We start from the raw sequence: 27,790 nt of genomic DNA, 5'->3' as shown, positions 1-27,790 counted from the left end.
TGATTGATTACACAAGCTTTACCTACCTGCAAACTGCAATGCAATATAATTCAAAGGCCTTCCACAACATACTGTACTCGTACAATACAAACCTCAATTCAGCTTCATTCATTTTATTCGTTGCATGTCAACACCCACACATGTCAAAATGCTGTTTCTGCATCTCCTAGCTACGCCTCGCCAGGTGATGCTGCAACCACTAGCTTATTGCAATTCAATTGCCGGCACGAATCAGTTTGCTACTACATCACACAATTCACAACCCAACTGACTGACAATCGTTCTGGTCAGCCCAGGAATTACAAAACACACCAATCCCCCCTTCTTCTCCTCCCACTAGTGTCCATGTGAGCCATTCCAAATTTGACCTACCGGAGCAGTCCTCCCAGATCTGCAACACATAATACATGGCATAAGCATGACTGCCCTCTCTGTTTTTTTTAATCTCATTAACACAAAATCCATTTAAAAGTCCGCATGCCTATAATATTCACCATAATGCAAGCAACGTCTTAAGACAATACAGATAAACCTTTTCTATCCCCAGTTACTACCAACACCTGGATCTAAGCAAAGAAATTTACAAAGGGAAAGTTTCAACTAATACCACACACGTAGTAAGAGGTTTCACCCACAGCAAATCTGCGCCTGGAAGGAGTTTTTCACAAGTAAGAAAGCACATCTCTTTTTGTGATTGGAATGAGTTTTTCATTAACATGAACAAAGGAAAGCAGCAGTTATTGCCAGCACATTTTGGAAAACAGAGATCGATAGCAAAAGGTCATATATCAAATATCGAGAGCATAACCGCCAAAGTCTCGGTGCAAAATTAATTAGCCATGCATTTCCCACATTCATATTATTGTTAATGAATCTAGATAGATATATATGTCTAGATTCATTTACATCAATATGAATGTGGAAAATGCTAGAATAACTTACATTGTTAAACGGAGGGAGTAATTAATTTATGATGCCTACTTCTCCTTATGATTCATGCCATCCAAAAACCGAAAAAATGTTGCCTGTGGACTAAACAGATCTTGCAACAACTCAACATAACCTCAAACATGGCTAACATGTATGTATCGAAATGCCTTCTAAGATACTGAAAAGTCCAGATATTTAGGCCTATTAAAGTTTGAATCTTTTCATTCAGAGTAACACAATTACTAGAAATCATCCTGAGCTACAAATGTTACTCTGAAACTGCTGTCCAAAAACATACTGTACTACCTATAGCAGTTGCCTTAAAAAAAGCCAACTTATTTATGCCAATGTATCAGCGGAGAAATTGGATGTGATATTAACAGTAAATCGATGTCCAAAACCCCTCACTCTCCCAGCATTTTCCATTGTCCAAGAATATTAGTGACCCAGTAGAAATTAGTGAAATTTGTGCTTGGGATTGAAGCGATTTGAGGAAATGCATACATGTTGTGATCAATACTAGGAGAATATCTGAGGCACCGTAAGGAACACATAAAAAAAAAAGTACCTTCCTACTCCAAAGTGGAGGTAGAGATAACCCTGGCACCAACTCTATCGAGCTGAGCAACAGTAGCTGTTGCTTTGAGATTGCCGGCATTGGCGAATGCCTCCACCATCCTCCGGCCAACCTCCTCGCCCTTCTCCTCCCCGTCAATGACAGCCACAGCAGTTGGCCCTGCTCCACTGATGGTGCAGCCCAATGCCCCAGCTTCCAACGCCGCGGCCTTGACCGCAGCCATGCCAGGAATCAGCGGCGCCCTGGTTGGCTCCACGATGCCGTCGGAGGACATTGCGGAGCCGATGAGGGTGGCGTCCCCTTGCAGCACAGCGGCGACAAGCGCGGCCGCTTGGCTGGAGTTGCGGACGTGCTGGTGGACGGCCACCTGTTTGGGCAGCGCGGCACGCATCTTGCTGGTGGGCGCCTCGAAGTCGGGCGTGACGAGGACGAAGTGGAGGCGGAGGGCAGGTGGGGAGGAGAGCGGGATGAGGTGGAAGGGGTCGTAGCTGCGGACGAGGACGAAGCCGCCGAGGATGGCCGGGGCGATGTTGTCGGCGTGGAAGCCACTGACGGCTTTCTCGGACTCGAGGCCCGCGAGGACGAGGTCATCTTGGTGTAGGAGGGAGCCGAAGAGGGCGTCAACGGCCTTGGCAGCGGCGGCGGCGGAGGCGGCGGAGGAGCCGAGGCCGGAGCCGAGGGGGAGGCCCTTGGTGAGGTGGATGGAGACGGCGTGGGACTTGACATCGAGGGCGCGAAGGGCAGCGATGGCGGCGACTCCGGCGCAGTTGCGGAGGGGGTCGCGGGAGAGGCGGTCGGCGAGGGTGGGGCGGGAGGGGGAGGTGACGGATGCGATGGCGACGGTGCCGGGGGGCAGGGAGGGGTCGAGGGTAGCGGTGACGGTGTCGCCGAGGGAGAGGGAGGCGTCGGCGACGGCGCAGCCGAGGAAGTCGAATCCCGGGCCGAGGTTGGCGACGGTGGCGGGCGCGAAGGCCGTGACGGAGTTGAAGGCCGGAGCGGGGTCGGCGACGGCGACGGCGACTTTGACTCTCCGAGAGACGCGGACAGATACGAGCCCAGGCAGCGTGTGGCGGGTGGAAGGGAAGCAGGGAGCCGGAGAGGGCGCCGCCGCCGCCGCCGCCGCCGCCGCCATTTGGTACTCGGTAGTGGTGGGGGGTTTGGGTGGTTGACGAGTGGGAGTCGAGTCGACCCGTGTGGTGGAGTGGGTTTAGGTAACTGAGACTGACAGGTATGGCCCACCAACCAATCGCAAATTCACCATCCCATCCAATCTTGACGACGATGCCGCCGAGATCGCCGCTTCTCGCCCTCGTCTTCCTCGCCGCCGGCGTCCTATCCTCGGCCACCTCTCCGCCTCCGCCGCCGTGCAGCCGCTCGTGCGCCGCCCTCAACTGCGACTGTGCGTCGTGAGCGCTTACCTCCAACTGATTGGCGTCCCCCACCATCTAATCCTCCAACTCTTTGTCTCTGCAGCCGTAGGGATCCGGTATGGCAAGTACTGCGGCGTTGGCTGGAGCGGCTGCGATGGAGAGGAGCCCTGCGATGACCTCGACGCCTGCTGCCGCGACCACGACCACTGCGTCGGCAAGAACGGTTAGGAGTTTCTTTCTTCCTCTCTGGATCTCTCTACCAATTACTTCACTCCTACAATAATAAGCATACTACACATTTACTCTAACTCAATTCACTGTCTTAGACTTGAATGATTGCACACGAAACAATTTCAGATTGCTGCACATCAACTCACATGAATTCAAATCACTGGACAATCAAACTTTATCTACTAGCAGAGATACTATGTAGGAGTTTTTTTTCTTTAAAAAGAAACACTAGCAGAGATACCCCACTTACGCGAAAACAATCATCTTCACCCTCTTATTCACAACCATTATAATGCTTGCTTGGATTGCCTGATCATTTTTCACTGGGCTATGCATGAAACATACTATCCAGGGGTGAGAGACAAGCACTGCAGTTGTTACTTTATGAAATTTTCCTGGTCATCTCATCTCTTACTGAACCAACTCATGTTAGTTCTTCTTTTTCTTGGTTGCAGGTCTGATGAGTGTGAAATGCCATGAGAAATTCAAAAACTGCATGAGGAAGGTAAAAAAGGCTGGCAAGATTGGCTTCTCTAGGAAATGCCCGTACGAGATGGCTATGGCAACAATGACCTCAGGGATGGACATGGCCATCATGCTCAGTCAGTTGGGCACCCAGAAGTTGGAACTGTAGCTTTAATTTGGCTTCTCCTTACGGAGGTACTCCATTTCTTAGATGATGGTTAACCGTATTTGATTGCACCAAAGTTTGATTTTTTTTTTTACAGGAATGTATTGATTTGGGCAGCCTAAAAAGATTTCTTTTCCCCTTGCTGCACAATTTGCAGCATATAGTATTTTTTTTGTACAAGAGATTTGGCATGTAAACTGAACCAAATGTTCCGGCTCACTGGGTATGGGTAAAAAGGGTTTTCCTTTCCTTTATGCTGTAACATTATCCATTTACTTTGCTTTGATCCGTTGGATCAGTAGGGGTCTGGATCTCTTTAACATAATAATGTAACACTCCTGAGTCTCTGAGCATGTTATGGACAAACTCTGGTGCTTGTGTAATCAGTGGCGTCTGTTGATTGATTGATTTGGTGCTTGAGGATGAAACAGTAGGCAGTGGGCACACACAACTGGAAAGTGTGTTGGAAAACAAAAGACATTACACATAAGAAATGATAGTATTACCGTTAATTTGTAGTATCTGAGAGTTATTGAACACTCTTCCTACAGCTAGTAGTACATACTAATGTCTTTTTCTATATCTGGGGCCAGTGAACAAATAATTATACTGAAGGTGAAGTTTACTGCAGACCATTGATGAGTATTATTAGTAGGATGTTGTCTGTTCATATTATTAGTAGGATGCTTCCTAATCAAAGATGAATGTTCATAAGAATGAACAGGTGATGGTATGGAATTTTTTTTGAACTTTTGTATTTTTTTTATTTTAAAAATAGATCTTCCAAAACTTATTTCCAGAATCCAAACCTTTTGATTGCCCCGTTCTAGGTGGCAAAATATCTTGCCATGCGAGCGAAGGTGGTGTGGCCAAATAATGCAGCCGCGCTAACCAGACCGATGTGACCAAATAACGAGCATGCTTGATAGCCCAATTTTTACAGCTGTCTAGCTGTGTTGTACAGCCAATCCATTCAGCTGCACACAAACTACTGCTCTCAACACTTGCTAGATTCAACACCTATAGGTTGTAGAGTGGCTAGTTACAACTGTTGGTTGGCTGTGTTGTGGCAAACAAGTCTTCCGAACAAGGCCAATGGCCCTGTTTGGATCCAAGGGTTAGAGTTAGTTTGAGCTAGTTAGGGCTCAAATAGCCCTAAAGGATCCAAACATGAGGGGTTAGATTGGGGCTAGTTGCATCTAACCCACCAAAAAAACTAGCCCCTCCAAGAGGTGCTTATTGGAGCTAGTTTGAATGGGTCCCACCGTAGAAGCCACTTTTCTCTCTCTCTATCTGCCCGCACTGGATCCCCATCTCTTCCCGATCCCGCACGGGATCCTCTCGCTGGACGCTGCCGCCTTCCCGATCCACGCCGCCGCCACCACGGATCCGCGCCGCCGTCCCCGATCCACGCCTCCGCCGCCGATCCGCGCGGCGCGGCCTCCCCCACTACCCGCGCCGCGCCCTCCCTCCAACCGCGCCGCCAGCCAACCTCAGCGTCGCCGCCAGCCCCGAGCCGCGGTGCCTCCGTCCAACCGTGCAGCCGCCTCCACCGTTCCGCCCCGCCGGCCAACCTCAGCGCCGCCGCCGTCCCCGAGCCGCGCCGCCTCCGACCATCCGCGTCGCCGCCTCCACCGATCTGCGGCGCCGGCCACGCATGGATGGAGACGGCTTCGACGACCTCAGCGCATGGGCTTCGCAGCCGTCGGCGAGCGGCCCTGCCACTGCTTCCTCTGCCGGCACCGGCTTCGACCTCAACTCGCAAGCGCCGGCGGCGGAGGGGTTGAAATATGATTTGTTTGTGTCATTTGTGAGCGGGAGGAGGCCACACATGAGTCTGCCACACCAAATCCGGTTGGAAAGGAGCCAAATGATTGGAAAAGTATATTTATTGTCAATCTAACCCTTCCATCCAAACACCTCTAGGGCTAGAGTTAGTTCAGGGTTAGTTGAGAGCTAGAAATTAACTCTAACCTCTAACTCTAACCCTTGGATCCAAACAGGGCCAATATGACCATGCCAGTCAAATTGGTGTGACATCGTTGTTTTGCCACATCAGTTGGGCTGGTGTGGCTAAAATGTTCAGTTCTTCAAAATAAGATTTGAAAGGTTTATTTTTAATATTAAAATTTTTAAAAAGTTAAAAAAATCGATGGTACAGGAGTATATGTAAAAGCAGCTACTCAAGTCTGATCTGATGAGAGTTTTTAATACTGTAGTGGATATGTTGAGTACTCCAGATGAGATTAAGGCCGAGTTTAGTTCTAAACTTTTTCTTCAAACTTTTAACTTTTTCATCACATTAAAACTTTTCTACACACATCATGGTTTCCCAAACCGTCGGGGCCAGGGTTACCGCGCCCCGGTGGTAAAGCACGGTTACCGCGCGGTAACCGTGAAAAACCGTGCAAAATTTATCAAAATTCAAATTATTTTTTAAATTTATTTGAATTTAAGGATGTTACCGTGATATTTATATTACCGCACCCCCCACGGTAAGCCCGGTAACCGCGCGGTTACCGGCGGTAAGAGAAACCCTGCACATATAAACTTTCTATTTTCCCGTCACATCGTTTCAATTTCAACCAAACTTTTAACTTTAGCGTGAACTAAACACACCGTAATACAGGTGAGAGGGGGGGGGGGGGGGGGGGGGGGAGGGTGAATGACGTGGCATGTCGACGATAGACAAGGGAAGGAGGGGTGTGGGACCAGGTTAGCATAGGGTGCTCTGCCTGGAACGCCTCTCTGTGCTGTGCTCCACTCCCCTCGTCTTCTTCCTCCCTCGGCCCGGCCTCGCTCGCTGCCTGCCAGCTGCAGCTGCAACTCTCCATCCATCGATCGATCTCCTCCTACTCCCCCGCCGCCGCCCCGTCCAAGACAAGCCAAGGTATGCCAATCCATTCCTACCTACTACTACCTCCTCCTCAGCTTCACTCACTAGTCTATCTAATCTCCCCTAGTGAGACTGAGACTCGCTTGCCATTTCTGTTCCTGTGCTAAATTGCTAAGCTACGGGTAGTGTCTTGTGCAGCCAGCCACCACTCCCTGCATGCCATGGCCTCACGGAGGCCAACGCACCGCCACCATACCGAGGCTCCAGATCCTGGTGGAAGAGGGAGAGGGAGAGGGAGAGGGAGAGGCCGTGCCGCCCGATATGCTCAGCCTCAGCCTCAGCCTCAGCAGCAGCAGCAGCAGCAGCAGCAGCAAGGACGAGGATGCCGTGCTAGAGGTGCCTCGCCGCCGCCGCCGCCGCAGCAGCAGCAGCAACAGCCAAGGTCTACTCCTACTCGTGCTACCACTGTCACCGTGGCTTCCTCTTCATCTACCACGGCCACCGCATCATCAAGCCCTCTAGCTCCCGAGCTGCGCCAAGCAATAATGGAAGCTCCCCGTCCCAGTGAGCTCGCTCAACCCTCACCCACTCCGCCTCAGGAACAACCTGTGGATGCCGCTACCACGACGCCGCACCATATTCCATCCTCAAGCAAGTCAATTAGGTTTCCTTTGCGCCCGGGGAAGGGTACCATTGGCACCAGGTGCATGGTCAAGGCCAATCATTTCTTCGCTCACCTGCCCAACAAGGATCTTCATCACTACGATGTGTGTTCTCTTCCCCGGCCCCCCCTCAAACCCACTCATTTTTAGCTGGAGTTTTGCTCTACTAATCTGTCTGATTTTCGACAGGTCTCCATCACTCCAGAAGTTACATCACGCATTGTTAACCGAGCTGTGATCAAGGAGCTGGTAAATCTGTACAAGGCATCTTATCTGGGTGGGAGGCTGCCTGCATATGATGGTAGAAAGAGCTTATACACGGCTGGCCCATTGCCGTTTACTTCACAGGAGTTTCAGATCACTTTACTTGACGACGATGATGGTTCTGGTTCTGAGAGGTCGCCCGCTCACTTTGCCTCACCTCCCACACTTGTACAAAAGCAACAGTATTATGTGGCCAATCTTGCTGACTTAGTTGTTTTCTTTTCATTTAGGCGACAGAGGACTTTCCGAGTAGTAATCAAGTTCGCCGCACGGGCCGACCTTCATCGGCTTGAGTTGTTTTTAGCTGGGAGGCACGCAGAAGCTCCACAGGAGGCACTGCAAGTTCTTGATATTGTGCTGCGAGAGCTACCATCAGCAAGGTACCTACGAGGTTCTTATGCCACTTATTATAACTAACATAAGACATTTAAGAAACAGAGGTTTGACATTTTCTCATTTTGGTGGTTCACAGATATGCGCCATTTGGACGTTCCTTCTTTTCGCCTTACTTGGGTAGGAGGCAACCCCTTGGTGAGGGATTGGAAAGCTGGCGTGGATTTTACCAGAGCATTCGGCCTACTCAGATGGGCTTATCACTGAATATTGGTAAATCTCTCTCTCTCTCTCTCTCTCTCTCTCTCTCTCTCTGTGATGTGTGCATGCATAGCTGAAATGTAAGTCATATTCTTTGTTCTATTGCATGAACAAGTGAGCAAGAAGAAAGAGATAGTGCATAGGTCTCAGTACTTTTTAGATTTGAGTGCTATTTTTTGTTTCACGATTGCAATTACATTCCTATTTTCAACTGGAATTGTTATGTGATTCACTTACATCAAATTTATATGCTTCATTTGGGATAAATGCATTTAATGTCCTTGATGATTCTTGTGCCATATTGAGCATTTGTACCTTTTCCAGATATGTCAGCTACAGCTTTCATTGAGCCGTTACCTGTTATTGATTTTGTTGCACAACTATTGAATTCTGACATCCATTCAAGGCCGCTTTCTGATGCCGAACGTGTTAAGGTGCCCTTACTAAACTTACTTTTCGTGTGACTGTCTCATCTGTTAGCAAGGGCCAATTCTCAAATGAAATTCTGCACATTCTTTTTTTTTAAAAGAAAGACATGTAGATCTCTTGAGCTATGTTCTATTTTTCCCTCAAAACTTGTATGTATTGTCCCACTTTCCTGTCTATCTTAGTGGGAGGTTTGTTTCTCCTTATAGATGCAACTCATTAATCTTTATGCTATTTAATGAGCTGGCTAATGCTCCCGCATTGAGATATTTCATAAAAAAATGACGAGATTATATATTCCTAAAAAAATAGCATTCTTATTGTATTTATTGTGATGATCGGGGCATTGTGATTTTTAGTTCTCTCATATCATCCGTACTTGACAATAAGATTATATCTATTTCTGACAATGTACATGAGGATTGTACAACATAAAATCACCTTGCCTTCCAAAAGGAAAGATAGAGATACTTGTGATACCAGTATACCACACAGTAATTGTATTGGGCCTACAATCATTAATTGGTTAGCAGTGTAAGAGTGTTGCTTGTCTGTCCCATGTAATAGTACTCTACTCTATATATTGCACCTTTGGGCTTTTGCTGGAACGCATGAAGTCCCTTTTTTTCCTGGCAGCTCAAGGAATTTTTTTAAGTTCTTTTAAAACAAGAAATGCAGTAGAGGTTACAAGAAGTCGGGAACTTCAGTTTGGGATTTTTTACACTTTATTTTGCTTTTCCTGGTTGACATTGACTTCTCTAAAGTTTTCCTTTCAGAATGTATGTATGCTTTAACAATTTAATCTCTATGCTCCCACTGTATTGAAACACTAGATCAAGAAAGCCTTGAGAGGAGTAAAGGTGGAAGTTACCCACCGTGGCAACATGAGGCGGAAGTACCGGATATCTGGTTTGACAATTCAGCCAACTCGTGAGCTAACGTATGATTTCTAATCTGTGTGTTTTACCAAGTAATCTCTAAGGTATTCATAGAAAAGGCCCTGTGATGCTACTTTCGTATGCTCTGAAAAAAATATGTTGTTCTCCTTGTGGCAGTTTTCCTGTTGATGAAGGAGGCACAGTGAAGTCAGTTGTACAGTACTTTCAAGAGACATATGGCTTTGCCATCCAACACACCTACCTTCCATGCCTTACAGTTCAGCGATTAAATTACCTGCCTATGGAGGTAATGTAGTGGTGAACCTTTGTTGCCTTTTGTTGTAATGAATTTCTACAACACTGGCCCAACTTTACATTTTCCATGTTAATTTGAAAATATAATACCAAACACTGGTGCTGTTCAATTTTGGATGCACGGTGATTGCGACTGAATTTAACCAGGTCTGCAAAATAGTGGAAGGACAGAGATACTCCAAGAGATTAAATCAGAATCAGATAAGAGCTCTTTTGGAGGAGACATGCCAACACCCACGTGATCGGGAGCGTGATATTATTAAGGCATGAAATTTGTTATCACGTCTTAGTGGTGCAATATTGTGTGCGTGATTAATGTTTAACATAATTCTCAATTTCTCTGGTTTGGGATGGTACACAGATGGTTAAACATAACGCTTATCAGGATGATCCTTACGCAAAAGAGTTTGGCATTAAGATAAGTGATCGTCTGGCATCAGTAGAGGCACGAATTTTACCGGCTCCACGGGTAGGTTGACTATGGCTTTGTTGAGGCTTTGTTGATTTTGATGTACTTTCTTGTTATACCCTTCTTGTCCTTTCTAACTGTATTGTGGATACAGCAAAAAAAAGGGATGCAATTAACATTTTCTCCTATATACTTGTAGCCTTACAAATATGTTTTTTTGTTATATTTTCTTGTGATGCAGCTTAAGTACAATGAGACTGGTCGAGAGAAGGATTGCTTACCAAGAGTTGGTCAATGGAATATGATGAACAAGGTAACCACATGAACATTCTGTTGTCCAGCAACGATCCATTTATTGGCACAAAGGCTAGAGTAGAAAAGGGGCTAATATTGGATATTCTTCTTAATTATCTGAGAAGCTATTTACTTAGTTGTAACTATAGCATGCATGGTAACTATGACGTGTCATGCAAATTAATGTGGAAATTCCCATGCAATATTCTTGTTAGTTCTTTATTTAGGTCCATAGAACTGGATAACATTACAGACTAACTTTAAGTACTCTCTTTAGATTCATTAATCAAACAAATTAGTAGATTTGTTTATTCTGACCACATACTTAATGTCCCTTTTCATTTTTCTATGCAGAAAATGGTAAATGGTGGTAAAGTCAGAAGCTGGATGTGCGTCAATTTTGCCCGTAATGTGCAGGAAAGTGTTGTTCGTGGGTTCTGCCATGAACTTGCTCTGATGTGTCAAGCCTCAGGAATGGCAAGTATCCTTGAAATGCTTCCTGCAAAACTCTCATTTGAGCATGAGCAAAGCACACCAAGATCCATATATAAAATTTTCAACATGAATTCTAAGATTTGTACTTCATATTAACCATTTACAATAATAACAGTGTAATGCATCATTGTAATAGGATTTCGCTCCAGAACCTATTCTTCCACCACTAAATGCACGTCCAGATCAAGTGGAGCGTGCTCTAAAAGCTAGGTATCATGATGCAATGAACGTTCTTGGACCCCAGCGCAGGGAACTTGATTTGCTTATTGGGATACTACCTGATAACAATGGCTCGCTTTATGGTATGTCTGTCTGATAATCAGAATCCTTGTAGTTTGCATCTGATAACAAAGAGTTGTTGGATTCTCACTAGTATTGTGCATGTGATTCTTTATCAATTTTTTTTCTCTCTATAAGGTGATTTGAAGCGCGTGTGTGAAATAGATCTTGGAATAGTTTCACAATGCTGTTGCACGAAGCAGGTGTTCAAAATGAACAAACAAATTCTTGCAAATCTTGCTCTGAAGATAAATGTCAAGGTTAAAGCAATCCATTTACGCCTTTTCGCTGCAATTTGTATTTCTTCTATGTTATTGAATTTTTCATCATTTAATTTTGCAAGGTTGGGGGCAGGAACACTGTGCTGGTGGATGCTGTGTCAAGGCGTATTCCTCTGGTAACCGACAGACCTACAATTATATTTGGTGCTGATGTTACCCATCCTCATCCTGGAGAGGACAGCAGTCCCTCAATTGCTGCTGTAAGTAGAATATCGCCTGTGACCTGTTCCTGAATTTTTTTTCCCTGGAGGGTAATAATTTACTCTGCCTACGCTAACTATATATCGTTTTGCAGGTTGTAGCCTCCCAAGATTGGCCTGAGGTGACAAAGTATGCTGGGTTGGTTTCTGCTCAAGCCCACCGACAAGAGCTGATAGAAGATCTATATAAAATCTGGCAGGATCCACAGAGAGGAACAGTTAGTGGTGGCATGATCCGGTATGCTACTCAGTATTTTTTAGTAGTTCTTTCCTTAAGAACTTCACAGATAGTTCTTCATTTTTAAAATAACATGGTATTAAAGCCCATTTTATATTTATATTGCCAAAAAATGCAGTGAGCTGCTTATATCCTTCAAAAGATCAACTGGTGAGAAGCCCCAGCGAATAATATTTTACAGGTATCTACCCTTTAGGAGGAACAATTAGACTTTCTATGATTTATAGATTTGGAAATATTTTATGTGCTATATCCATGATTTCTGTTGGATCTTTTGAAACATAGCAACATGTTGAATTTGCTAGAGGGGACATCTCTTCCACTGAACAGGAAACAATCATAATTCCACTAAAGCCGGATCTTGTTTTCTTTTGTCAGGGATGGCGTTAGTGAAGGCCAATTTTACCAAGTTCTACTTTATGAATTGAATGCAATCCGAAAAGTAAAAGTTTGCCAGATCCTGTATCCTTCCCTCTTTTTTCATATTCCATGTAACCATTAAATTCTGATGTCCTTGTTTTACTCAGGCATGTGCCTCCCTGGAGGCAAATTACCAACCAAAGGTGACTTTCATTGTGGTTCAGAAACGTCACCACACAAGATTATTTGCACATAATCACAACGATCAGAACTCAGTTGACAGGAGCGGGAACATACTCCCTGGTAGATCTTATGAATAACTCCAACAACATATTGCTTTACATTTTCACCAATGATCTTTTTTCTGTTGGTTAATTGGTTACTTTTTTCTCCATGCTCTATACTTGAAGGTACGGTTGTAGATTCAAAGATCTGTCATCCAACTGAGTTTGACTTCTACCTGTGTAGCCATGCTGGCATTAAGGTAATCCCAGGAATTGCTTGGATTCTGATTTTGTTTTGTATTTCTACGAGTCTTAACAAATAAGGTACAACATCCTGCTCTCCAGGGTACTAGTCGTCCAGCTCATTATCATGTCTTGTGGGATGAAAACAACTTCACAGCTGATGCATTGCAGATTCTTACCAACAACCTTTGCTACACGTAAGCATGCCCTTTTTTTCTGACCACCTGGTGAACTTTATATAGAAAGTTAGTTTCTAACTTCCATCATTTTTTCTGCAGCTATGCAAGGTGCACTCGCTCTGTATCAATTGGTTAGTTATCTTCTTCTGGGGATAGTTTTCTCAAAATTCCAGCGACTCATCTCCTGGCTAATATCATTCTAATCCTTCCATTGCAGTTCCACCTGCTTATTATGCTCATCTGGCTGCCTTCCGTGCTCGTTTCTATATGGAACCAGATACATCTGACAGCAGCTCTGTCATTAGTGGGCCTGGTGTACGTGGGCCACTTTCTGGCTCATCAACATCACGTACTCGGGCCCCTGGTGGTGCAGCTGTTAAGCCACTTCCTGCTCTGAAGGATAGTGTGAAGAGGGTCATGTTCTACTGCTGAAGCTAGGGCCTACATAGCTAAAGCTCTTCGTTTCTTGGCAACCTGCCTATGATGGTTGTAATTATGTGTCAAAAAATCCCATAATAATCTGCCAGCTGCTATCTTCTCCATTGTACTATGCTGGTCATGTTTGCCAAAGTTACCCTATATGTATGTATATTATGCTATTGTTTTTTTTTTTTTTGCGGGGACTATTGTTATCATGTATTATGTTTTACTGTCATGTCTGTAGTTATGATTCGAGGAGTTTGCGACTGGGCTTGAGCATTTCATCTTAGTTTTTTCTTGCTAGAAATTAGTACTTGTGTCCCGTACATGTAGGAGTTTAGAGTGATGAGTTTTATATGTGCTCCAGGCATACTATTTATAAGTAGTCAGTGCTACCAAGTATGTTAATCTTTTTATTATTCCCACAGTAATCATTTATTAAATCTTCACAATCAATGTTATACAATACATTTCTCACTCCAACAACTTCAGAAAGTTCTGACGATTGGTCTCTACTTCAAGCTCCATCTGTTGAGAAATTGGAGGCTGGGAGCAGTGGTCCAAGTAAGTTGGTTGCAATCCTGCATGACACAACAGTATATTAATGGATTAATATCTGAGTCTGGAGTGATGCTCTCTGTTTGCTGTTTTTGCAGCTTCATCAGTGCTGAGAATTCTCACCTCTGGATCCTTATTTGCGTCCTTCTGCAGCGCTCAAACGACAAATGTTTCAGTCAGTTGTTCCCTGTCTCTTTCTTCAGTAAATTTCGTAAGAATGGGCACACTTGCCTTTCTTTGGGTCTTGGTATGATCCTATTAGGCTCTGCGCTCTCTGTAGGTTGTGCTGGTTGTTCGCCCAGTGTTGGCACATTCTTTGCCTGAAAAATTGAAAGAAATGAACAAAATATATTCATAGATTTTCAGCATATTGTTTGTCTTGCACTGGTCCTAAACTCACCAACTTCCTAAACTGAAGATTATAGAACATGTGTAGGTAGTGCTGTTTAGCTTGTCTTTCTTCCTTGTCTAGAGTCCTCCAGAAGCCATATATTGATGCCATGTTCAGAACTTTGGTTGCATAGATCTGCCACGTGTAACTTCAACCATAGACAAGCATGGCCCTTAGCTTATTAAGAAAAAACATAAGGTATCCACCTAGGATTTTAGCATGGTATGACTGGATCTAAAGTGTTCAAGGCATAGATGCAAACAGCACAAATTTTACTGTTCCTTTTCTTGGTGATGGCTATATATATTTAGGTTCAGCTGAGAAGAGAGTGATAGGTGGAATGGCTATTGTTACCACTCATAGATGCGTTGGAGTCCAGCGGTGGACATCTTGCTCCAGTAGATGAGGTCTTCCTTGCATTTCTGAAAGAAGTCAGCAATCTTCTCGCTTGCCTCCTTGCCATTGAGCGGGTTGATATGGAAACCCGAAACCTCATCGACAATGATCTCTGCAGGTCCTCCTTGATTTGTTGCAAAGGTGGGCAGCCCACAGTTCATTGCCTCGATGACTGTTAGTCCGAATGCTTCATAAAGTGCAGGCTGACAGCCACAGCGTCCAGTCATAAGGTTAGTGTTGCAGTCTTATGTTTAAAACCAAGAAAATAGTAGTATCCTTTTAAGTTGACGGTGTACCTGAACAAAGGCTCCCTTGGTGTCAGCGATGCAACGGTAAAGTTCCCCATTGCGCACTCGGTCAGTCTGTCCTTTTATCCAACGGATCTGTCCCACGAGCTGGTACTTGTTTATCAGGCTGTGCATCTTGTTTATCTCCTCTATCTCCTCACGGTCCTTTGACTGTGAAGGGTCCAGGAGGCCCCCAACAATGACAAGGTTCACAAGGTCCCTGAGCCTCTTGTTCTGACCATACCATTCGACCAGCCCTGTGATGTTCTTTATCTTGTCAAGTCTTGCCATTGAAAAGATGATTGGCTTGCTCGTGTCTGCTAGGTGCCCTCTGATTTAATCATACCACATGTGATGCGAGTTGTTAATAAAGCAATGCTGTAAAAAAAAAAGATCCTGCATACTGGATATGCTTCCCAAGGGATGTACTTACATATGCTCATTATTGTCCTCTTTGCTATAGAGCAACTCCTCAATTTGGGGGTGTAAGTCAGTCAGGCGCTTCTGCTTTTGTGTAAAGGGAAAGTAAACAGATTGATCTGCACCTGGTGCAGCAATGTTGAACTTGGGATCAAATACGTTGATGCCTGTGGCATAGCGGCAGAGCCCTGGCATAGTGAATGCATAGTGACTCTCATACTGGCCAGGCTTCTCTTTGCTGCATTTTATATTTTTGACGCTCCAATGTCAGGCTATCAGCTGCATAGTGGTAGTTCTAAGCCACAAGGTAAAAGGATTTTGGTTTGTGGAGTAACTGACCTTCCAGCTATTTCTTGGTAGGTACTAGCGATGATGAAGTCACTAGTGTTCATGGCAATCATATCAGCAGTAAACTGGCATGAGAAATGGTACTTGTGGTCCAATTCTCTCCACTTGATGTCTGAATCCTCGTACTTCGTCTTCTCTAGAGCATGCGCTATTGTTCCCTGTTGATTGGTGATGGTAAGTTTCTTTTAGCGATGTGTTGGCATATTTAGTCATTATAATCTCATGAATATGCAAAAGTTGGCCATTATTTTAAAACCAGCATGATCTATTGCTGTAGTGATCCGTTTTCACCTGAGTGACTCCTAGTTTGCTTGTCAGGAGGGATGCTACTAGATTACCGTCGGTGTAATTGCCAATGACCAAGTCTGGTTTCCCCTCCAATATTTCGAGAATCTTGACTGAAGAATCCTGATATCGACATGTACAATAATTCAAGGAAGTTTATTGTCAATGAATGCTGCAGGTAAAATTAAAATATGTGCAGTAGGAAATGAAATCGGCATCTAACTGGCTGGCAAACCTGGGCATATCTCTCCAGGTAAGGATAGATGTCAAACCGGGAGACCCACTGTGGAAGAACTTTGCCATCCTCAGTCTTGAATGGCACACGGAGGATGTTGGAGTGCTTTGTGTTTTCAATCGGTTCCAACTCTACATTGCATTTGGTGCCCTTTGCTTCTGGTATGAGCCTTGTTAGCTGCAATATGTGCATTTATTCATGTGTCACTATCTATCTGAATTCTCAATAAGTGATTATGTAGTATCATATATGATAACTAGCTGGATGGCCTGCGCAATTGCGTGGCTAGCATCCAAACAAAATCATATATTTTTTAGTATGATTTTACTTAAAATTTATTAAATAGCTATCTCATTGTCTTAAGACTTTAAAAGACCAAACCTTATCATCCTCGTGTTTCTAATTATATAGTTTTTAAAAGTCACACCAGTTGCTACCCCTTATGTCATTTACTTCTTTATTTGCTTGCTCGATCTACCACTATTTCTATTCATTCTTGATGGAACCTTTAAAAATTGGATTTTATAGTTTTTAGAGTTTATTGTCACGTTGGGTTTTGTTTTTATAATTTCTAGATGTCCCGTCAAACGTTACCTTATACTCCTCTACGGCCCGTCCACTGTTTCTTCTCTTTATTGTATTGAGATTTTAAAAATCGAACATAATTATCGTTTGGGTTCATTTTTACTTTCTAGAAGTCCCGCCAAACCATCAGCGGCTTTGCCATTGTACTCCTCTACGGCTCGCCCGCTGCCTCCCTTCTTTATTGTCATTGAGATTTTAAAATCGAACATGATTATCATTGGGTTTTTTTACTTTTTGGAAGTTCTGAACCTTTAAAAATTGGACTTGTAGTTTCATTTTTTATAATTTTTAGAAGTCCCATCAAACGATGTCACTGTGCCCCTCTACAGCCCGTCCTTTGCCTACTCTTTTATTGTCATTGTGATTCTAAAAATCGAACATAACTATCGTTGGAATTCATTTTTAATTTTATAGAAGTCCCGTCAACCGTCGGCGGCTCTGCAACTATAGTCCTATACACCTCGCCCGCTGCTTCTCATTTTTATTGTCATTGAGATTTTAAAAATCGAATATGATTATCAATGGGTTTTTTTTTTTTTACTTTCTAGAAGTCCCAGCAAGTGCCTTACTTGTTTGCTTCACGGCCTACCTGACGTTCCTCCTTTTAATCGTCATTAGGATTCTATTTGGTGTTTTATTAACAATTTTTATATGTCGTATCAACCGCCACCACTCTACTCCTTTATAGGTATGTTACTTAATTTATCTCGTCATGTGTTTTAGATGGTCTTTTTTTTTTCAATAGTCTTTATTTTTATCACAAATTTTAGTTATTTATAAATTGTATTCCTAATTGAAATCTTATTTTTCTTTTTCTAATTTCATAATTTATTTTTTTAAAAAAATTAGTTACTACCGTATTATGTTCTTTTAATGTTTTAATTTTTTATTTTCAATTTCAGTTGTTTCAAAATTGTATTCCTACTTGAGCTCTCCTTTCCTTTTCTAATTTTGTATTTTATTTAATTTTTATTTCGAATTTTGATTAATCTCATATTGGGTTCTTATATGGAAACTTCTTTCAATATTGCTTATTTTTAATTCCAATTTTAAGTTATTTTTAGATTATATTCCTACTTGGACTCTCCTTTCTTTTTCTAATTTTGGATTTTATTTTATTTTTATTTAGAATTTTGATTAATCTCGTATTGGGTTCTTATATGGAAACTTCTTTCAATATTGCTTATTTTTAATTCCGAATTTCAGCTATTTTTATATTGTATTCCTACTTGGACTCTCCTTTCCTTTTCTAATTTTGGATTTTATTTTATTTTTATTTCGAATTTTGATTAATCTCGTATTGGGTTTTTATATGGAAACTTCTTTCGATATTGCTTATTTTTAATTCCGAATTTCAGCTATTTTTAGATTGTATTCCTACTTAGACTCTCCTTTCCTTTTTCTAATTTTGGATTTTATCTTATTTTTATTTCGAATTTAGATTAATCTCGCATTGGGTTCTTATATGGAAACTTCTTTCAATATTGCTTATTTTTAATTCCGAATTTCAGCTATTTTTAGATTGTATTTCTACTTGGACTCTCTTTTTCTTTTTTTCTCCTATTAATATGGGAATTTCTAGCCTCCACAGCGAACGTGGTGCCTCCTTTTCGAGCTGTCTTAATAATATAATAGATAGATATGGATGGCCCAGGTATGCATGCAATTGTTAGTTGAAAGCTTAAATTACCACGAGAATCTTAGGTGTGGCATTCAGGCCCTGCTGCTTGATTCTTTGCAGCAGTTCGTCTTCCAGAGCTCTAACTTGGTCCAGGATGTAGACAACCTGACCACCGGTGTCTGGCATACCGAGGACCTTCTCCTGGCCAAAGTAACCATGGATGGAGAAGATGACAACGGTGAACACGCAGGGCACCGTACTGAAGAACTTTTCCATGTTGATGGGATCCGGTGCTTGGAGCACCTCCGAGAGACTGCTTAGTGTTTCTTTGCATGTTTCAGCAGTGTCACCCCAGCCTTTCTCCAGTCCCCACTCCTGAAACCTGCATGATGCATTACAAATATATATTGGATCATGTATTCGTGTTGCATGCTTTTGGTAGTTGACCAGGTATGGTAATACAGCATGTACTTCTGCTCAAATTCGGAGTAGTGTGTGTCGGGATGCAGGCCGGCGACGTAAACCTCGGCGAGAAGCAGTGCTGTCTGAAGCTTGTCGACGGTGTCAAGGGTGTCGTTGATCATCAGCTTGTCGCCGCGGTGGCTGAGCGCCAGCAGGTAGTCCAGCAATGGCTTCTTGTTGTCGGTCAGCTTGGAAGACATGAATCTGGAGACCAAGTGCGCGCCTTTGCCGATGGAGGAGGGCAGCGTGAGGTGAGGCGTCGACAGGTCCAGGGCGCCAAAATCGACTTCCAGCTGGGAGTCGTCATCGTAAGCCCCCCTGACCCAGCCAATTAATTAATTTAGATATAACCAACCAGATTATGAGATTATAAAGCAAAAAAGGATGTTGATTAAGTAGCAATAGTAATAGCTACACGGAAAGCAAATGTGAATATTTAATTGACTAACCATTTGTCATCAACCAGGGCCTCTTTGTTCTTGAGGTAGTCCGACGGTGTCATCTGCTCGACGGACAGATTTGCGGAATGGACCTTGACGAACTCCCAGATGCCAGGGTTCATCCTGACAGCGAATGCGACGAATGGGGGGAGCACTGCAGCCTCCTGCATGGCCCATGGATGATGTTGGATTGACAGAGAGATGCACATGTACCTAGGAAAGTAAGTAATTCTCCTACCTGTGTGGAGGATATGACGTAGCCAAGGAAGCCCTGGAGGAGCTGGTCCTTGTCGGCCTTATCATCGACGGATTTGTCGAGCTCGTCCAAGAGCTGCTGCCTCTTCATGAGCCTCTTACCCTGGGACACGTACCTCTGGAAGCACCTCTTCATCTGGTACCGGCTCTGCCGCAGTGCCTCCGGCATCATGTCGGCAATGCTGTCCGATCTCCTCAACCCGACGGCCATTATGCCCCCCTCTGCAGCTGCAGCTGTAGCTCTTCTCTACTTGAGGAGGGAGGAATGCCCTACCTAGCTTTCTTATTTGCTTGCTGTTATATGATACTACTGTCTTTGTTGTTGTATGGATCCAGCAAGCCTCCTCAATTTATACTAGATGATCAAGAGGAAGGAAGGAGGGAGAGAGAAGAAAGATGACTTCCAAGAAGCAGGCAGGCATCATTTCTTATATGTACCTACACCACCTTCTGCGGCAGCATGGATTGCTTGAGCGATTGATGGAGAACAAATTAAAGTGAACAAGTTATGGTATCAAGGACGAGACCGGCAAGAGTCCAGGCAAGCAAGGCATTTCTTTCCATCGTCATCATCGCATTGTGAGATTCTTCATTTGTATTCCTTCCCTGCATTTCATTTTATCCGCTACCACTAACTAGCTCTCCAAGGAAACGAAATGCTTAATTGAGTCATTGCCCACATATTCTACTTGTTCACTGGGGCCTCCACATCTCATCTCCCAAGACTTTTGCATAGAGAGGTTTGCCTGCAATGGAGAAAACTGGCCAGTACTACAGTATTACATTACAGTAATTCTTCTGGACTATATTTTTTTTAACCTTAGCTAATGAGGTTGACACGTCAGAACGAAGTACGAAATATCGATATCTTAAACAGATTGATTTTTTTATCTCATAAAATACTGCGTGCATATGCTCGTAATCAGACCAACCTCTGAGGCTCTGTAATTTTGTTGCCGCCGACACTGTTTTTCTATTCTACAAGTACAAGCAGAGCTAGAGGGTTGTACTTGTCCATTGGTCAACTCATGCATCGGTCTGGAATGTATAATGGTCGGTTCATGTTCCTAATTAAAAAACACCCCGTGGTTATAAATATTTGTCATTTAGAGCAAGATTGTATTAAACTTTTCAAATTATGGCCATAAAAAATTTCCCGAAAGCTTTGTTTAATATAAAAAATTGGTATATGTGGATTCACCATAGTATTATCAACTTACAATTTATAAATTTATCCGAATATAGTGATGGTTGGAGTTTAAAAAATTTGGTTGAATCTTATCCTAAACGTTGATTTTTGTTTTTACTGCAGGAGTAGTGCGATATGCAGTTGAAATCCAATCACAATGCGCGTGCCTATGAAAGCAACTGCAGAATTAAAATGAGCCCAGTAAATAGTTTACGAGCCAAAAAGGTCTAAGCCTAATCAAACAAGTATTTTTTTTTGGCTTATTTTGAAGCCATAAGCCGCTCAACACATCAAGCCAAAAACTAGTTTGGAGATTTTTTTTTTCTTATGTGAAGTAGAGATGTGACTTCACCACTAAACTTAAAACATTAAATCCATCGGTTTATATATATAAATCATATAAACCAATAAGCTGACTTATTAAAAGTCTAAGTCAATAAAGTTAAGTCTAAATAAAGAGATCCTGCAATAGGCCGAAATAGGGAAGGAAAAGATCGAAAGAGAAGGCCCGGCCCAATAATAGCAACAACGGTCACCCCGGCCTTATCCAGCGGGTTCAGTTCAAAATCCATCCGGATCCCACATTCTCTTCCCCAAGAAATTCCAGATCGATCAACCAACCCTCACCCTCATCCGCCGCCTCCTCTCCTCGTCGGCGCCGCCGCCCCCGCCGCCGCCGGAAGAAGAGAAGAGAAGAAGGCGATCATCCATGGAGCGAGAGGAGGATGCTTCTTCTACCCCTCTCCCCGGCGGCGCCGATGACTACATCCGCGACTCCATCCACGACTCGCTCGGCCTCCCCGTCTCCGACCGCTCCCTCCGCCTCAAGCTGCTCGCCTCCGAGGACCATCGCCGCCGCCTCCAGGACCACGTCTTCGCCCTCGAGGAGGACCTCCGCGCAGCCGCACGCCGCATCGAACAGCTCAAGGTAACTAATCTCTAATCTAGTACCAATACCAATACCAATCTGCTTTCCCTTTCCCTTTCCCTTAACTGCAACTGCTCTTGCTCTGCTGGATCTGGTGCACAGGCGGAGTCCGCCATGAACGCCGCGGGCCTGCGCCGCTGCATCGAGGAGAAGGAGACCATGGTCTCCGCCTACAACGACCTCTCCTCCCACTCCGCCAAGCTTGAGCGGGAGTGCACCCTCTACGAGCGGGACCTCGAACGCGCCATGGAGTCCTGCGACGACCTCGCTAAGGAGAACGACGAAATGCGCGCACGCCTCAATGACCACACCACCGTCAGTACCCTTCCTCCTTCGCATCCCCTTTCTTTCATTCTTGGCGCGGCATGTATGTGAATTTCTTTTCTTTTACCCTAGTATGAATATTAATTAATATTCCCTCTACTAGATGTGATGTGGTCTTGTTGGATTGAGAACTCTTCAGTACATGTTTCGCTTTAATGTCGTAAAATTTTGCTGCCAGTAGATGGTTTTCTTCAGGATAGCCTCAAGTTGCTGGGATGGCACCAGTAGAGCGGAGGCCTGCATTTTCTTTTTAATTTTGTTCTCTGTTACTAGTATGTAGTAAACCCTGCCGTTTCTATTAATGTAAATGAGGGAAACGGCTTCGTTCCTCTTTGATCCCAAAAAAAAACTAGTAAAAATTTGATCAACTGTTGTTGAATATTCTGCTTTAACTATTTGATCATCTAAGCTCGTGTGTTGAGATGTTAGTAACAAATGCTATAGCACCGTCTGCCCCCTGCTTGATCTATTCTGATTCTAATTCCATATGCAGCTTTCTGCATTGACCACTCAAGTTGAAGCTCTGCACAAGGACAAGGAAAACCTAAGGATCAATCTTAATAAAGCAGAGGAGGAGGTAAGATAGTGAAACACTCTTGTCCTTGCATTCATTTCTGCATCATTAAGAAACCTGTGTAGCCTGGCTGATGGCTAGAAAATTTTCTTGTGTTCAATTGAAGGTCAAGCTGCTATTCGAGGAAAACAAGATTCTTGACGAAGAGAACAAAAAACTGTTGGCTCTGTTGGAGAAAGAGCGACAGCACCGGTCTGAGAGAAAGCATTCCTCCAGTGCGTCCACCACCAAGGTATAAACTGGCAAGGAAAATTTGTCTCTTGTTGAAAATGTTGGTTGGAAAGAAGTTTGATGTCGTCATGTATATGTTTGTTGCAGCACAAGCGCAAATCATCAAGTTTGAAGGATACGAGCCCAGTGGGTCGGACCATCGATTTCAATGGTGCAGATTCATCATCGAGGCACCCGCTTTCACCATTGCCACCAAACTCCCCAGACTACAGGGCGCACAAGAAATGAAAATGAAAGCGACCATCATCCGCTGCTTATGGCAGGCGTGCTGCTCATCTGATCCTGCTAATATAAAAACTTGCTGCTGGATAGAACGAAGAACCCCCCAAGTCATGACAAAGCCTACCTGAATGCTACTCGTTCTGGTTGTAGAGTCATCCTTTGGTCAGAAAACAACTTTTAACTTACTGTACCTTCCTAAGGCAAGTACTAGTAATAGCTTTTTCTTGGCCTGTGACTGGTCTCTCTGTTCATTTTCATGAATGTAACGGCTTACTCTTCTTCTTATTATTAATTCTTGGTAGAGTATTAGTATTATGGAGCTACGTATGTGATGTGCTGGTCTCTCCTCTGACCTCTAATCTGCTTGTCATGTATGAAATGAATGCCTCATCTCGATCATCTGGTTATCAATCAATTGATGAAAGCATTTATCTATTTGTAGATCTCATTTGTAGTTGCATTGCAACATGTTGATGATAATCCAGCCCAGAAATTGATCAAAGTACTCAAGCTGCTGCTGTTTTTTAACATACTGTATGTCATCAGTAGCTGCTGTGAGTCTACTGAGAGCCTCATATCATCTAGTCATCCGGCACTGCACGAATCTTAGAGCTCTACTACTCTTCTTCTTCCGCAGCGGCAGCCGCCTCCGCCTCCGGCCCCGCGCTCGCTGGCTAGGGTTAGGGTTTAGCCTCTCCCCCTCCCCCGATTCCTTTCGATGGATGCGGCATACAAGCGCAAGCGGCCGGACGCCGACGACGACGGCGCTGCGGGGGCGGTGGACCTCTCCTCCCTGGAGGGCGCCGACGACGTGGAGGTGCTCGACCTCCGCGCCGCCAAGCGCCTCCTGCTCGCCTTCGAGCGCCGCCTGCGCGACAACCTCGAGGCCCGCATGAAGCACCCCGACGACCCCGCCCGCTTCGCCGACTCCGAGATCGCCCTCCACGCCGAGACCGACCGCCTCCGCCTCCTCGCCGGCGCCCCGGACCTCTTCTCGGACCTCGTCCCCCTCGGCCTCGCCTCCTCCCTCTCCTCCCTCCTCACCCACGACAACGCCGACCTCGCCGCCGCCGCTGCCTCCCTCCTCGCCGACCTCACCGACTCCGACGACCCCGACGACCTCGCCGGCCTCCACTCCCTCGCCGACGCCCTCGTCGAAGCCAACGCCCTCGACCTCCTCGTCCACAATCTCTCCCGCTTCTCCGAGGCCGACCCCGACGAAGCCGAGGCTGTCCACCACACCCTCTCTGTCGTTGAAAACCTCCTCGAGCTCCGCCCCCAACTCGCCGACATTGTCTGCGACCGCACCAAGCTTCTCCGCTGGCTCCTCGCCCGCCTCAAGGCCCGCGAGTTCGATGCCAACAAGCAGTACGCCTCCGAGATCCTCGCCATCCTCCTACAGGACAGCCCCGCCAACCAGAAGCGCCTGGGCAACATCAATGGAGTCGACGGCCTGCTGCAGGCCGTTGCCATGTACAAGTCCAGGGACCCAAAGACCTCTGATGAGGAGGAGATGCTCGAGAACCTCTTCGATTGCCTCTGCTGTGTGCTCATGCCCATGGAGAACAAGGAAAGATTTGTCAAGGCGGAGGGCGTCGAGCTCATGATCATCATCATGAAGCAGAAGAAGCTGGCATACAGCTCTGCCATCCGGACCCTCGATTTTGCCATGACTAGGTTCCCACCTGCTTGCGAGCGCTTTGTTGATGTACTTGGGCTGAAGACCGCTTTTGCTGCGTTCATGGGTAAGGCAAGTGTCTGCTACTCCTTTTCTCTTCTCATTTATAAGATTTCGGATGCTGAGTATCAATCAATGCGGTGCCCTGTGATGCACTAACATGCAAGATAACTAAATTGATAACCATTTCCTGAAGCCTCATATGCTCATCCTCTTTAGTTACAGTTTCCATTGTGAAGTAAATCTGAAAATGGATGAAAATGCTTGTATACTCCTATACTGATCAAATCCTATATAGTTTCCATTGTGAACATCAATCAATGCTGTGATGCAGTAATATGCAAGAGAATTAAATTTATCACTATTACCTTTAACCCGGCCATATGTTCTTATGGTCTGCAGTTACAGTTTCTATTGGGAAGTAAATCTGAAAATGGATGAAAGTGGTTCAACTGCACCAGCCTTTTCAACCAACATTACATGGAAAACACATACATTGCTGATTTAAGTAACTTGAAACACATGCTGCTGCCTTTTCAAATTATAACAGAGCATCCTGTTTGCCTTTCAGTTTCAGTCCACTTGATCAAATTTATGTGAGGTTCCTTTTTTTTTTCTATTGCACAAATGCTGTTAACTAGTAGCATACACCTTATTGTTTCAACTGAAAAACAGCTTATAGTAGACCTTTGCTACATGACATCTTTATTCGTCTCCATTTTTAACTTATAGTAACTGCTTTATGAGGTAATCACCTATGTGCTTCTCAGTTATTTCGGGATATGGTTTTTCAGATTCCTGTGAACAAGAAAAACAAAAAAGAGAGTTATCAGGAAGCACTAGAAGAACGGGTCATTTCACTAATTGCTTCATTGTTTGGTAAGCAAGCAGGTTTTTTCCAATATGGGTGTTTATATTTTTATGGTGCTCCTTAGTATTATAACACTTCATCCAGATTGCTTCTGTATATGATACCTGCAACTGCGAATCAACAATATACATATAAATCAGCTTAACAGACATTAGTACATGATTGACTGTTGAAACTAGTTTCTTTAGGGGAAGTGAGGATGCAACCTTTGATTTTCTAAATACTTCCTCCGTTTCACAATGTAAGTCATTCTAGCATTTCCCATATACATATTGATGTTAATGAATCTAGACATATATATATCTATCTAGATTCATTAACACCAATATGAATGTAGGAAATGCTAGAATGACTTACATTGTGAAACAGAGGGAGTAGTTGAATAGCAGATCGTTTCAATCATACTGGCCTTTTAAGGTTGAACCCAAGTGTATAGCGTAGCATGCAAAAATTTCAAGCCTTAACTGCATATTTGGACAGCTGCAGTTATTCTATTTAAATGATCTAACAGTACTTCTGGGAAGATCACCATTGAACTTGAATACTCAGTGGTTTTTACCACACTATAGTAGTTAATTCACAATCATGTTTGCATCTATATTGAAAAATCATGTTTTCTTTCTGTAGTTAATTATTCAATTCAGTGGGGAGTTCTTTCTGAACATAATACTGCCAATGCCTTTTGCATTTAAGGACTCTGTTCCTGTCTGTGCTACTTATATATAGGTTTGTTGATGCTGCAGACACCCTATTAATCTAGTTATTTCCTCATGTTTGGTGTTTTGCATTTTATTTTCTTAGGTGGTATTACAAAAGGTTCACGAAGAATCAGGTTACTAGGAAAATTTGTTGAGAATGAATGTGAAAAGATAGACCGTTTGATGGAGTTTTACACAAGGTATATTTCGTTTGAAGAAAACTAAGAAAATTGCTTGTGTTTTTCTGCTATTGGCTTTATCCTCCATGCTTTGCTGATTCATTTGCAGGTATTCAGAAAGAGTGAAAGCTGAGACTGAAAGACTTGACAGTCTTGATTTAGATGATCTAGAGGTGCTTTTATCTACCTAGTTGCCTTCGTCTCAGATTTTTTTTTTTTTTGACCCGGAAACAGTGGGGGAAGCCCCCACGGTGATTTTTTGTCTCAGATTTGAACAGATGAAAAATTCTTATAGCTACATTCTCATTATCTCAGATGGATGAAGATGAGCGCTACAATCGCAAACTAGAAGCTGGTCTTTACACACTTCAGGTACCATAGTAATAACTTGAAAGTGTTGTTTTCTTACTTGTATGGCTTTCTTGGTTGATCCTTTAGTTTATTTACTTTACCAAGTGTCTATAATAATTGTGGCTGTTTTTTTCAGTTAATTGCACTTATTCTGGGGCATATATGGCACTCTGGGTAAGTGAAGCTTGAGTGTTTCTTGCTCTGTTGAGTTAGGAGGTCGGGTGTGCAGTGCAATACTCATATTTTTGACCCTGCCATGTATTTTCAGCAATTCACAGATGAGAACAAGAATAGAGTTGCTTCTAAGACAGAACAAACTGACTAAGGATGACGTTAAGGATATACTTGAGGTATGCGCATTGGGTTTTGATTTTGTAAGGGTTTGCCGCTTATGGTGTCTAGAAAGGTAGATGGAGTGTGCAAGTGTAAGTTTTTAATGTGTAACGTGTTGGTGGCCCAAAGTGAAATCAGTTTTTTTTTAGCTGAAACCTGAGTAGAAGAGGTGTTAAACCACCGTGGGTGTTCATGTAGTAATGTTGCTTGTCCAATGCAGGAGTATCATGACAACATTGGAGATCTGGATGGGCCTGAAGAGAAGGAAAGAGCGCAAGGGCGGACAAAAGAGATCATAGCATCTTTATCTTTGTGATGCGTACTCTATTTTGCGTCATCACCAGTCCACCACCCTGTAACCAAAACCAATGGTGTTGTAGCTCCTCTCATCTTGACAAGACGGACTATCATATGATGACTTGTGTGTAGCGTTGGTTGCGTTGCAGGGTATTCTTTTTGTAAACTAGTAATATAACTAGCTGGTGGCCCGCGCAATTGCGCGGCTAGCATTTATACATAATTATCGGTTTTTTTACATATAATATTACTTAAAATTTGCTAAATAGCTATCTCATTGTCTTAGGACTTTGAAA

General features: G+C 43.9%; 6 protein-coding genes and 1 long non-coding RNA gene across 9 annotated transcripts; 5 read left to right on the top strand and 2 right to left on the bottom strand.

Moving 5' to 3' along the window:
• Positions 1–77: 77 nt before the first annotated feature.
• Positions 78–2,774, bottom strand: LOC127763150 (homoserine kinase). Its single transcript, XM_052287772.1, has 2 exons — positions 1,499–2,774; positions 78–391 (listed from the first exon to the last, which is right to left on the bottom strand). Exon 1 carries the CDS (start codon positions 2,637–2,639, stop codon positions 1,503–1,505), a length of 1,137 nt encoding a protein of 378 aa, XP_052143732.1. The 5' UTR covers positions 2,640–2,774; the 3' UTR covers positions 78–391; positions 1,499–1,502.
• Positions 2,698–4,125, top strand: LOC127763164 (probable phospholipase A2 homolog 1). Of its 2 annotated transcripts, XM_052287789.1 has the most exons (4): positions 2,698–2,906; positions 2,981–3,100; positions 3,564–3,768; positions 3,837–4,125. In XM_052287789.1, the coding sequence occupies exons 1-3, from the start codon at positions 2,738–2,740 to the stop codon at positions 3,740–3,742; spliced, it is 468 nt and encodes a 155-aa protein (XP_052143749.1). In that variant the 5' UTR covers positions 2,698–2,737; the 3' UTR covers positions 3,743–3,768; positions 3,837–4,125. The 2 variants fall into 2 exon arrangements, with proteins under 2 accessions (XP_052143749.1, XP_052143748.1); XM_052287788.1 differs by having other exon boundaries at positions 3,564–4,125.
• A 2,326-nt stretch (positions 4,126–6,451) lies between these two features.
• LOC127763133 (protein argonaute 1C) lies at positions 6,452–13,522 on the top strand. Of its 2 annotated transcripts, none has more exons than XM_052287752.1 (23): positions 6,452–6,629; positions 6,774–7,342; positions 7,427–7,635; positions 7,732–7,881; positions 7,974–8,107; positions 8,420–8,529; positions 9,355–9,461; positions 9,577–9,706; positions 9,862–9,978; positions 10,076–10,183; positions 10,365–10,436; positions 10,772–10,894; positions 11,049–11,214; positions 11,330–11,451; positions 11,535–11,672; positions 11,768–11,910; positions 12,029–12,091; positions 12,289–12,352; positions 12,438–12,573; positions 12,681–12,754; positions 12,840–12,934; positions 13,016–13,047; positions 13,134–13,522. In XM_052287752.1, exons 2-23 carry the CDS (start codon positions 6,797–6,799, stop codon positions 13,346–13,348), a joined length of 3,054 nt encoding a protein of 1,017 aa, XP_052143712.1. In that variant the 5' UTR covers positions 6,452–6,629; positions 6,774–6,796; the 3' UTR covers positions 13,349–13,522. The 2 variants fall into 2 exon arrangements, with proteins under 2 accessions (XP_052143712.1, XP_052143713.1); XM_052287753.1 differs by having other exon boundaries at positions 6,762–7,342.
• A 136-nt stretch (positions 13,523–13,658) lies between these two features.
• LOC127763134 (sucrose synthase 6) lies at positions 13,659–19,830 on the bottom strand. Its single transcript, XM_052287755.1, has 14 exons — positions 19,603–19,830; positions 19,374–19,528; positions 18,934–19,242; positions 18,532–18,844; positions 16,257–16,433; positions 16,028–16,144; positions 15,728–15,894; positions 15,402–15,626; positions 14,978–15,299; positions 14,640–14,884; positions 14,295–14,433; positions 14,126–14,214; positions 14,018–14,041; positions 13,659–13,917 (listed from the first exon to the last, which is right to left on the bottom strand). Exons 1-14 carry the CDS (start codon positions 19,828–19,830, stop codon positions 13,854–13,856), a joined length of 2,574 nt encoding a protein of 857 aa, XP_052143715.1. The 3' UTR covers positions 13,659–13,853.
• On the top strand, positions 14,773–18,704 carry LOC127763168 (uncharacterized). The gene is made up of 5 exons (XR_008015681.1): positions 14,773–14,911; positions 15,749–15,910; positions 16,055–16,199; positions 16,275–18,495; positions 18,583–18,704. It is a non-coding gene; the product is annotated as an uncharacterized LOC127763168 (long non-coding RNA).
• A 46-nt stretch (positions 19,831–19,876) lies between the features above and the next one.
• LOC127763159 (uncharacterized) lies at positions 19,877–23,402 on the top strand. The gene is made up of 6 exons (XM_052287781.1): positions 19,877–20,198; positions 20,932–21,736; positions 21,839–22,051; positions 22,554–22,637; positions 22,741–22,866; positions 22,953–23,402. Exons 2-6 carry the CDS (start codon positions 21,518–21,520, stop codon positions 23,091–23,093), a joined length of 783 nt encoding a protein of 260 aa, XP_052143741.1. The 5' UTR covers positions 19,877–20,198; positions 20,932–21,517; the 3' UTR covers positions 23,094–23,402.
• A 311-nt stretch (positions 23,403–23,713) lies between these two features.
• LOC127763146 (uncharacterized) lies at positions 23,714–27,760 on the top strand. Its single transcript, XM_052287765.1, has 8 exons — positions 23,714–24,837; positions 25,560–25,644; positions 26,438–26,534; positions 26,623–26,686; positions 26,829–26,885; positions 27,001–27,038; positions 27,133–27,214; positions 27,418–27,760. The coding sequence occupies exons 1-8, from the start codon at positions 23,806–23,808 to the stop codon at positions 27,511–27,513; spliced, it is 1,551 nt and encodes a 516-aa protein (XP_052143725.1). The 5' UTR covers positions 23,714–23,805; the 3' UTR covers positions 27,514–27,760.
• The last annotated feature ends 30 nt before the right edge of the window (positions 27,761–27,790 follow it).

The sequence above is a fragment of the Oryza glaberrima genome, chromosome 2, assembly GCF_000147395.1.
Source record: "Oryza glaberrima chromosome 2, OglaRS2, whole genome shotgun sequence".
NCBI lineage: Eukaryota > Viridiplantae > Streptophyta > Magnoliopsida > Poales > Poaceae > Oryza > Oryza glaberrima.
The sequence above is the reverse complement of the archived record's forward strand: the minus strand, read 5'-3'. Positions and strand labels throughout refer to the sequence as shown.

What these genes read in the sequence shown, in the direction of transcription:
- LOC127763134 (XM_052287755.1), bottom strand. Translation starts at nt 19,830, where the DNA reads ATGGCCGTCGGGTTGAGGAGATCGGACAGCATTGCCGACATGATGCCG. An exon ending in CCACACCTAAGATTCTCGTG is followed by an intron (nt 16,434 to 18,531) that starts GTAATTTAAGCT and finishes CACATATTGCAG; the next exon opens with CTAACAAGGCTCATACCAGA. An exon ending in ACCTGGAGAGATATGCCCAG is followed by an intron (nt 16,145 to 16,256) that starts GTTTGCCAGCCA and finishes TGTCGATATCAG; the next exon opens with GATTCTTCAGTCAAGATTCT.
- LOC127763159 (XM_052287781.1), top strand. Translation starts at nt 21,518, where the DNA reads ATGGAGCGAGAGGAGGATGCTTCTTCTACCCCTCTCCCCGGCGGCGCC. An exon ending in TTAATAAAGCAGAGGAGGAG is followed by an intron (nt 22,638 to 22,740) that starts GTAAGATAGTGA and finishes GTTCAATTGAAG; the next exon opens with GTCAAGCTGCTATTCGAGGA. An exon ending in CCAGTGCGTCCACCACCAAG is followed by an intron (nt 22,867 to 22,952) that starts GTATAAACTGGC and finishes TGTTTGTTGCAG; the next exon opens with CACAAGCGCAAATCATCAAG.
- LOC127763150 (XM_052287772.1), bottom strand. Translation starts at nt 2,639, where the DNA reads ATGGCGGCGGCGGCGGCGGCGGCGGCGGCGCCCTCTCCGGCTCCCTGC.
- LOC127763133 (XM_052287752.1), top strand. Translation starts at nt 6,797, where the DNA reads ATGGCCTCACGGAGGCCAACGCACCGCCACCATACCGAGGCTCCAGAT. An exon ending in GATGGTTCTGGTTCTGAGAG is followed by an intron (nt 7,636 to 7,731) that starts GTCGCCCGCTCA and finishes CTTTTCATTTAG; the next exon opens with GCGACAGAGGACTTTCCGAG. An exon ending in CTGATGCCGAACGTGTTAAG is followed by an intron (nt 8,530 to 9,354) that starts GTGCCCTTACTA and finishes TTGAAACACTAG; the next exon opens with ATCAAGAAAGCCTTGAGAGG.
- LOC127763164 (XM_052287789.1), top strand. Translation starts at nt 2,738, where the DNA reads ATGGCCCACCAACCAATCGCAAATTCACCATCCCATCCAATCTTGACG. An exon ending in CGCCGCCCTCAACTGCGACT is followed by an intron (nt 2,907 to 2,980) that starts GTGCGTCGTGAG and finishes TTGTCTCTGCAG; the next exon opens with CCGTAGGGATCCGGTATGGC. An exon ending in CCACTGCGTCGGCAAGAACG is followed by an intron (nt 3,101 to 3,563) that starts GTTAGGAGTTTC and finishes TCTTGGTTGCAG; the next exon opens with GTCTGATGAGTGTGAAATGC.
- LOC127763146 (XM_052287765.1), top strand. Translation starts at nt 23,806, where the DNA reads ATGGATGCGGCATACAAGCGCAAGCGGCCGGACGCCGACGACGACGGC. An exon ending in TTGATTTAGATGATCTAGAG is followed by an intron (nt 26,687 to 26,828) that starts GTGCTTTTATCT and finishes TCATTATCTCAG; the next exon opens with ATGGATGAAGATGAGCGCTA. An exon ending in GGGCATATATGGCACTCTGG is followed by an intron (nt 27,039 to 27,132) that starts GTAAGTGAAGCT and finishes ATGTATTTTCAG; the next exon opens with CAATTCACAGATGAGAACAA.